We start from the raw sequence: 9,320 nt of genomic DNA, 5'->3' as shown, positions 1-9,320 counted from the left end.
ACTATGAAAATTACACAAGTAAAATTAGAGGGTTAATTTATACGCTAAACCACAAATTTAGTAAGGCTTTGAGGTATTTTTGTTGTGCGAAAACATATTTTATAATTTTTCATTCACAAATTAATAAAACTGAGGTTTCTCAATTTAATTATATTTTCAAGAATTTTTATTTACAATAACTTTTTAAATTTAATTGAGACAAATTTTCAAGATTTTACTTCAATAGGACAAATTTTTGAAAAAAAAAATTTAGTTATATTTTTAAAGAAAATTTAAGTCTAATTTATAAACTAGGTGTTCATTTCATGACCATTTAGCTTCCTCATCATAATACACTTATATTCAAGATTAAAAGAAGGATTACGACTAACATAGTGATCAATTTTATAAATATTGATAAAATTTAAACTTTATATACATCAATCGATTCGTTTTTATGCCAGGAATATAATTTTGACAAGAATTAATTAAAATTTCTAAAAAAGTTATTTTAAAAAATACAAAAACTATTTTTTCAAAAAATCAAAAAAATGATTTAATCTATAGATTTATGTAAAACATGAACTCTATATAGGTTAATCAATTCATTTTAATGCAAGAAATTAGTTTTTCTAACCAAACAAAATTAAATTTACAATAAAAAAGTTTTGTAAAAAATTTTTTTTCAAATTTTGAAAAAATTGTAAAAAATAAAATGTTGTGAATATATTCGGAAATCCTTGTGTCAGATTTTAGGTATTAATGATTAAAATAAGTATACAAAATTTCTGGACATTGCGTTAAAACGTTTAAGAGATAATTTGTATACAATATTTTGTGACATACACACACATACATCTGGACATTTGCTTAGGACTTCATATATATTCATTCTAGATGAAAAGGAGTCCATATAAACCAATTTTAAAAAATTGAAAATCGTCACGAATGCAAAGCTTCCTCATGAGGAAGCAAAATTAATAGAATTTAAAATTTCGTCAAAAATTTTAAATAGTAATGGAATTTTAGAAAAATTTTAATTAAGAAATGTTTTAAATAATTGAATTTTTGAAAAATTAGATTATTTTTTAGAAATAATTAATTAAATAAAGAATTTAAGTTGAAAATAATTGAAATTATTGTCAATTTGAATTAATGAAAAATATTAACAAAATTTTAAACAATAATTTAATTTTAGAGAATTTGGAATTAAAAACAGGTTTAAATAATTTAATTACTGAAAAAAATTAATAAAAAATATTTAAATAATTAATTTACCAAAGAATTTTAGAAACAAATTTTACAAATAATTTAATTTCATGATATTTTTAATTAAAATTTTCTTAAATTGGAATTACAGCTTTTTTTTATAAGCTTCAGACAATAACTGAATTTTAGACAAGTTTTAAGTTGAAAATAGTACATTGTGCAACTAGTGGGGAAAGTGGGTGATTTTTCGAGAGTGAAGTTTGCTGCTCGAGCGCAGCGAGAGTAGCAATCACTCGAGAAAAATCATTCGTTCCCACGTGTCGCACACGACGTTTTCTCCAACGCCTCGCAAGGAAATGCATTTTAATTAATTAGGAAGAATTAACAATGTATATATGCTTTATATATAATGACAATTATTTGGTTTTTTAAAATGAACAATATTTTATTTAATTAATTAATGTTTAACTTGCCCAATATTTTTCTAACAAAGAAAGTTGCACTTTTCGAGCAGGCGTTGGAGAAAATAATTTAAATAATTCAGTTTTCGAAGAACTTGATTAAAGTTATTAGGAATAATAAATTTAACAAAGAATGTTTTTAAAAACGTTTAGAACTAATTCAATTTTTGCAGATTTGTTATTCAAATTATTGTAAATTGTAGTTAATGAAAATTATTAACAAAATGTTATACAATAATTGATTTTAGAGATTTTTGAAATTGAAAAATTGTTTTAAATAATGAAATTTTTGAAGAAATTGATAAAAATTATTAAAAATAATTAATTTTGTAAAGTATTCTAGTTAATATTTTTTTGATGTAATTCAAATTTGTAAAGATGTTTATATTTTATACTAAAAAAAGTAGTATTTATCTAAAAAATGTTTTTAAAAGTCGAAGAAGTCACATTTTATTAAAGTAAGTCAAAATTAGTCGCATTTATGGATAAAAGTCGAAAAAGTTGTGCAATCTGAGGCTTACAAAATGTAATTTAATAGAAATTCTGTCAAAACTTTTTGATAGGTATTAAATTTTCCTTGGATAGGCTTTGATGAATTTTGAATCTAAATTCTTTGATTATACATAATGTGTTAGATATTTATTTAATAAAGAGGCGTGCGTGAGGCGAGGCGAGTTATTATCGCGGCATGCTGGAACTCAATGCCTCGCCGGCAGAAAAGAAAAGCTAAGAAAGCTCTGTACTGGTGGAATGACGAGCTAGCCCGTCTAAGAAGAGAATGCCATGCAGCGAGGAGGAAGTATACCCACTCTAAGGGAGACCTCCTGCTGCAAGAAGAGTGGCATAAAGCCAGGCAGATCTTCAAGCGGGCTATAAGGAGTAGCCAAAGAAAGTGTTGGAAGGACCTGATCGGAGAAGCGGAAAATGACCCATGGGGGTTGGCTTTTAGAGTAGTTTCTAAAAAACTAGTTTCGCGGCAAAAAAACCCCCGGTCTGGACAATCCGATTTGGGTCCGAAAAATCATACCTTCTTTGTTCCCCATGTTGAATCTGGCCCCCGAGAGGACTATACTCACTGTGTAGGACAGAGGGAGGAACTCTTCACACTTGAAGAGCTTAAAAAGGTGGCAAAGACGTTGAAAAATGGCAAAGCGCCAGGCAATGATGGAATACCCAACGAGATTCTTAATGAAGTTATCGCTGTGTATCCGGAGCTACTTCTCGACGTCTTTAATACATGTCTGGAGTGTGGAAGGTTTTTCAGTGACTGGAAAACACAGAAGTTGGTCCTCCTTAGGAAGGGGGATAAACCTCTAGATAAAGTCTCATCGTTTAGACCAATTTGTTTATTGGATACGATGGGTAAACTTCTAGAGGGAATGATTCTGGAGAGACTACAGAGAATCCTGGTAGGCGAACGTAGCTTATCCGAAAACCAGTTTGGCTTTAGAAAGGGTCGGTCAACGGTAGACGCGATTTTAGCGGTTGTTGAAAAGGCACATAAAGTCAAATCAGGGAAAAAGAAGGGATTTTGCGCACTCGTAGCCATAGACATACGAATCGCGTTCAATTCCGCGAGATGGGATAATAGTATCGAGGCGATGAAACGTAAAGGGGTGCCAACCTATCTGTTGCGAATGATAGATGACTATCTGAGCGATAGATGGGTTGTGTACGAGAGCGATGCAACCATATGGAACGTCATGTATGACGGTTTCCTGAGGTTGGACTTACTGGAAGATACGTTTCCAACCGGGTTCGCGGATGACGTGCTTTTAGTGTGCTGTGCGGACGAGATAAATCTTTTACAGATAAAACTCGATGATAGTCTGCGACGAATAGGGTTTTGGTTGGACCGACATGCCCTGAAAATGGCTGTTGAGAAAACCGAGGCTCTGCTCGTCACAGACCGGAGAGACTTCCGATTCCCACGGTTGGAAATTGGAGTATCTGTAGTTTCATGGGGGACAAAACTGAAATACCTGGGAGTGACGTTGGACAAACGTTTGAGTTTCGGCCAACATATTAACATCTCGTCACTCCAAGCCACCGAATGCATGGGAAACCTTTCGAAGATGATGCCCAATATCGGTGGCTCCAGGGAAAAGAAACGTAGACTAGTGGCGACTGTGGTTTAATCAAAGCAGATTTATGCTGCCCCTGTTTGGGCTTCGGCCCTAAAGTTCCACTGTATCTCTGACCGGCTCCTCGCGGTCCAGAGAGACCCGGCACGGAGAATTGTGTCAGCCTTCAGAACGATGTCTACTTGCGCTGTTCTGGTACTCGCTGGATTAACGCCAATGGATTTATTGGCGATGGAAAGGAAGGAGATCTTCCATCTTAACAAAGATCTGGCGGGTACTTCAGAGCATAGCGATAGACTCACACGGTGGGTCTGAGTAAAGTACAACCCAAAGAAGCTTGCGTATCAAAATTTCTTCTTGATTTCTTTTTTAGGATGTCTCCTGATAATTTTGAGCCCAAAAAGAAAACAATCGCCTGAGCCGTTTTTGAAAAAACTCATTTTTTCGATATTAATTAACATATTTTTGAAAAAAATATATAATTGTAAGGTTATTATGGGCTTAATTCATTTAAAATAACCGAAATTAATGTTCCATAGGTGCTCAATTCTTTGCAACAATTTTAACCCATAAAAATACTTGAAAAACCGTGAAAAATGTGTTAAAAAGTCGATTTTTTTAAAATTACTCCCTCCCATTGCATTTTAACTGATTAATAGTGCTTACAAAAATTAAAGCTTATAAAATTATCTGTAATTTAAAAAAAAGTCGAACGATTTATCTTTAAAATTGTCAGAGATATGGCCTTTAGAATACAAAAAATATACAAAAAAATTTTTAAAAAGTCAGTTTTTGTGAAATATCTAATGTCTTGTAACTCTAAACATACTGCTACTTACGAATATATTAAAGTAGACATAATTCTGAGTAAATCTAAAAAAATAGAGGTTTCTAGCTTAATTACAACAAAAGTTATGACCGTCTAAAAATTACTTTTTTATCTTTACTTCTATAACATTATTTGGTTAATGTCTTAATGTATTACGATGTTAATGTTGTTATTATATTATTATATAATTTATATTTATATATTTATATATATATATATATATATATATACTGTTCATTGAGAGTCAAAATTATAAAAAAAAATGAAGATCGATATTATTTTCAAATGCAAAGTTTGTTGTATTACGAAAATACGAACAGACGCATAAAACGCTTGTAACAAACTTTGCATGTGAAAATAATATCGATCTTCATTTTTTTTTTATAATTTTGACTCTCAATGAACAGTATATATATATATATATATATATATATATATATAAATATAAATTATATAATAATATAATAACAACATTAACATCGTAATACATTAAGACATTAACAAAATAATGTTATAGAAGTAAAGATAAAAAAGTAATTTTTAGACGGTCATAACTTTTGTTGTAATTAAGCTAGAAACCTCTATTTTTTTTAGATTTACTCAGAATTATGTCTACTTTAATATATTCGTGGGTAGCAGTATGTTTAGAGTTACAAGACATTAGATATTTCACAAAAACTGACTTTTTAAAAATTTTTTTGTATATTTTTTGTATTCTAAAGGCCATATCTCTGACAATTTTAAAGATAAATCGTTCGACTTTTTTTTAAATTACAGATAATTTTATAAGCTTTAATTTTTGTAAGCACTATTAATCAGTTAAAATGCAATGGGAGGGAGTAATTTTAAAAAAATCGACTTTTTAACACATTTTTCACGGTTTTTCAAGTATTTTTATGGGTTAAAATTGTTGCAAAGAATTGAGCACCTATGGAACATTAATTTCGGTTATTTTAAATGAATTAAGCCCATAATAACCTTACAATTATATATTTTTTTCAAAAATATGTTAATTAATATCGAAAAAATGAGTTTTTTCAAAAACGGCTCAGGCGATTGTTTTCTTTTTGGGCTCAAAATTATCAGGAGACATCCTAAAAAAGAAATCAAGAAGAAATTTTGATACGCAAGCTTCTTTGGGTTGAACTTTACTCAGACCCACCGTGCTCAAAGCGATAATACGCAAAGATTCAAGAAAAAGACTCGTTCAGAAATGGCAGGAGAGATGGGATGGGGAGTCTAAAGGTAGGTAGACCTACCGCCTGATTCCCCTCCTCGCCACATGGTTAGATAGGAAACACGGTGAAGTTGACTTCTACCTTACACAAGCGTTGTCAGGTCAATACACACTGACGACGCGGAGCACACGCTCTTTTTCTACGGGCGCTGACGTGAACTCAGGAAAGCCATGTTCTGGGCTGTGGGCACTGAAGTCACATCCGAGAACATGGTTTCTATTATTTTGCAGAGCGCGGACTCTTGGAGGAGTGTCGAGTCCTTCATTACAACTGTAATGAGGACGAAAGAGGACGACAGGAGGAGGTTAACACGGAGAAATCCTGCTGCTCGGCTGGGTGCACGCGCGGGACGGGGGCGACCTTAACTGGTTCTCCTTCTTCTGGCGCTGGCACTCAGTTAAGGATTTAGGACCGAGAGCAACGGTAAGGAGACTTCCACTGGCGATGTATAAAGTCTCAAAAAGGGTGTGGTTTTTAGTGGGTCGACCAGAACAAGAGCGGTCATCCCCACATAACCTGAGAGTACGGGCTCCAGGTATCTGACTTGGAAGTAGGCCTCCAGGTTTATGCAGATTTTCCACTTCCCTCGTAAAAAAAAAATAATAATTATTCTATACAAACATTTGTTATAAATTCATTAAATTTTGGTAAAAATGAGTATTTTCATTAAGTATTCTCATAAAAATCAAAGCTTTAAACTAATTTTTTGTGAAAAATAGGAAAAATTTATGGAAAATTATTCAAATAGAGTACTTTTAGGGACAAATAGGGAAAGAGAGGACTTTTAGGAAACTATGAAGCCTGAAAATTATGTGAAGAGTAAAGTGGAGCAAAATCACCAATTTTTAATTTGTCAAACTGTAACTACTAATAAAGAGACAACTAAAGAAGGTTTGAAAGATTGACACATTGGCTGCATTTTACATCGGAGATAAAACTCCATCTTTTCTAGATTGTAAACAACAGTCGTTCGGGGCGTCTGATTATTCCATAAAAATCATTAGTTAAAATTTTAATTTTCAAAAATTAGAATAATTAATTTTTAGACGAATTTTCATTTTTCGAATTGGCATTTGACAGATTTTCTTTTCAAACAAACTTTTATTTTACAGAATTTCCTTTTACATAATTTTTTATTTATAATAATTCTTATTTAACTGAATTTTTAATTTAACATAATTCTCATTCAACTGAATTTAAAGTGATTCGAATTCGATTCACTCTAAATTCAGTTGAATGAAAATTATGCTAAATTAAAATTTCAGTTAAAGAAGAGCTAATATTTTTCTTAAGTCTGTTATACTGAAATATTGAAGTTTAAAGTTATGGGCTAGCTTCACCAACCGTGATTAAAACTTAATCAGTGATTAAAGTCAGTTCAACCGTATACCATTAGTTAGTTAGACTTTTTACTCATTAAAAAAAGTAATTGTATTATGAAATTAATTAAAATTTACTTGCCTTCGTCAGGTGTAGAACAACAAAAAATATCGATTGCATCTTCAAAGAGATTTTGCTTTTTTTCTTCAGTCGTTGGATAAACATAATAAACAGCAGCCCTCAAACACCATTTAATTAAATCCCTTGTAGAAGTTAGTCTTCTACATTTGGAAGAAATATTCTTCAACTCCATGTCACTTTCTTCACTTGATTGAAAAATCAGGAAAACATCTACCATTTTTGAAGCAATTGTCCTCAATTTTGGAAATAAAGTTTCAACGATTGTTACAAGTTCACCTTTTAAAAGTGGTTCCATATTAACGCAAGTCCAATGTTTCGAAAGCATATTTGATGCATTTGAAACTGGTTTACGTAGTCCAGTTGTGGAGGAAAACAATCTTTGTGTGATGAACAATTGAAAGCCACTTTTAACTTGAATTAAATCCCGATGTCCTGGAACAGACAATCTTCCTGTTTCAAGTAAATCGCTGAGTGTACTTGATACATCCATTGTAGCGCTGTCAATATCTTCCAAGAGAAGCCATTTTCCATCAGTCACAGCTTTTGTTAAAATTCCAGGCAGCCAAATAAATTCGCCGGGAATCTCAGTGCAACGGTAAGTACCAAGCATTACCTTTGAGTCTACTTGATCGCCTAATTGAACTCGGATAAAATCTGATTGACCTCGACCAGTGACATTGGCTATGTATTCAATTATGCTGGTCTTTCCGCAACCAACTGTACCTTGTACGCAAACGCATTTTCCTGTTGCAACTGCTAAAGCTAAGCTGCGAAGATTCTCTTTCATCGATGGGACGGGCACCAAAGAAAACTTTAATTTTTCAGCGTTACTATTCAAGACAGGAAGCAAAACACCAGAAACAGATATCACAGAAGGTATTTCCTCTAAAATAAGATCAATTTCTTCAGATGGATTTTCAGACAATGCAGAATAGAAATTTGTACATTGTTTTTTGTAATTTATTATGAATTCATCTATCACAGTTGAATCAATTAGGGAGGAAACATATTTTAATCGTAGCGATTCAGACATATCTAGAACGATTGCAATGCAATTCCAAGCCATCCTGGAAATCAAATAATTTATCATTCTAATGACTCAAAAAACGAATGTTAATAACTGATTTGAAATTATTATTGGGACGTATAAATATTTACCACATTAGATCTGTGAGAATTTTTGTGCTATCGAATTAAAAATTATATAATTTGTTGTTTATCAGAATTTTATAAAGTGGATTTTATAATGCGTTTATTATATTTGTGTTTATGTTCTTATATATTTTTTATAATTATATAATTTCTAAATAAATTATAAATTAGTAAAGATGTTAATTGTTTTTTGGATAAATCCACATTTTATTTTTAAAATTGGTAATTAAATGAGCTTTCGCCCGTCAACGTCGGGCCTTATCAGATTTATAAACTGAAATTAAATTTACATTTTTTAAGTTTGTTATAAAAATAAAATTTAATTAGATTGACAAACATAACCTCAAACTCACCAATATGGATTTCCACCTTCATTTAATAATTTCAAATGAAAAAATAAATAATTTTATCAAAAATATGATTTTCCCAAAAAGGGAGTGCTTCCGTGAAACTAAACTTAATTTAAATTATGTGGTATGATGTTTATGTGTTAATTTGTTAAAAGATTAAAAACCTACTTTATCATTTATGGGTCTGATTAATGATATAAAATCTATAATGTTCACATGAGTTTATAACTGAGGGATCTACCCAGATAACAAAATGCCTACCCAAAAGCAGCTCAATGTGCGTGCCATTGCTGTCCAAATAGTCCGCCCGTTTGTGTGGCACACGCGTACTGGCAATATGTGTGCCACTGGTGCCGATAATATACGAATATATTAAATTGATTGAAATAAGTGGAATATAATTTATATAATAAAATTAGAGCTCGTTACATTTTGTTTTTATTTGACGTCAATAATATTAATAAATTTTAAAAAAAGAGTATTCATCACTCATTCTTGAAATTTTTCCGACAGGTTGACTCTGAGATTCAAACCCTCGACCATCATAGCTCTCAACC

General features: G+C 31.5%; 1 protein-coding gene across 1 annotated transcript in view; it reads right to left on the bottom strand.

Annotated features, from left to right (window-relative positions):
• LOC127287928 (midasin) overlaps positions 1–9,320 on the bottom strand; it is a 152,342-nt gene that overhangs the window by 51,583 nt on the left and 91,439 nt on the right. The window contains exon 4 of the mRNA XM_051315080.1: positions 7,262–8,328. Coding sequence (XP_051171037.1) covers positions 7,262–8,328 — 1,067 coding nt within the window. The remainder of the gene's footprint in view (positions 1–7,261; positions 8,329–9,320) is intronic.

Source organism: Leptopilina boulardi, unplaced genomic scaffold (genome assembly GCF_019393585.1).
Source record: "Leptopilina boulardi isolate dan_hultmark-lab unplaced genomic scaffold, ZJU_Lbou_2.1 LbouV2_377, whole genome shotgun sequence".
Lineage (NCBI taxonomy): Eukaryota > Metazoa > Arthropoda > Insecta > Hymenoptera > Figitidae > Leptopilina > Leptopilina boulardi.
Note: the sequence above shows the minus strand (reverse complement) of the source record. Positions and strands in the feature narration are given on the sequence as shown.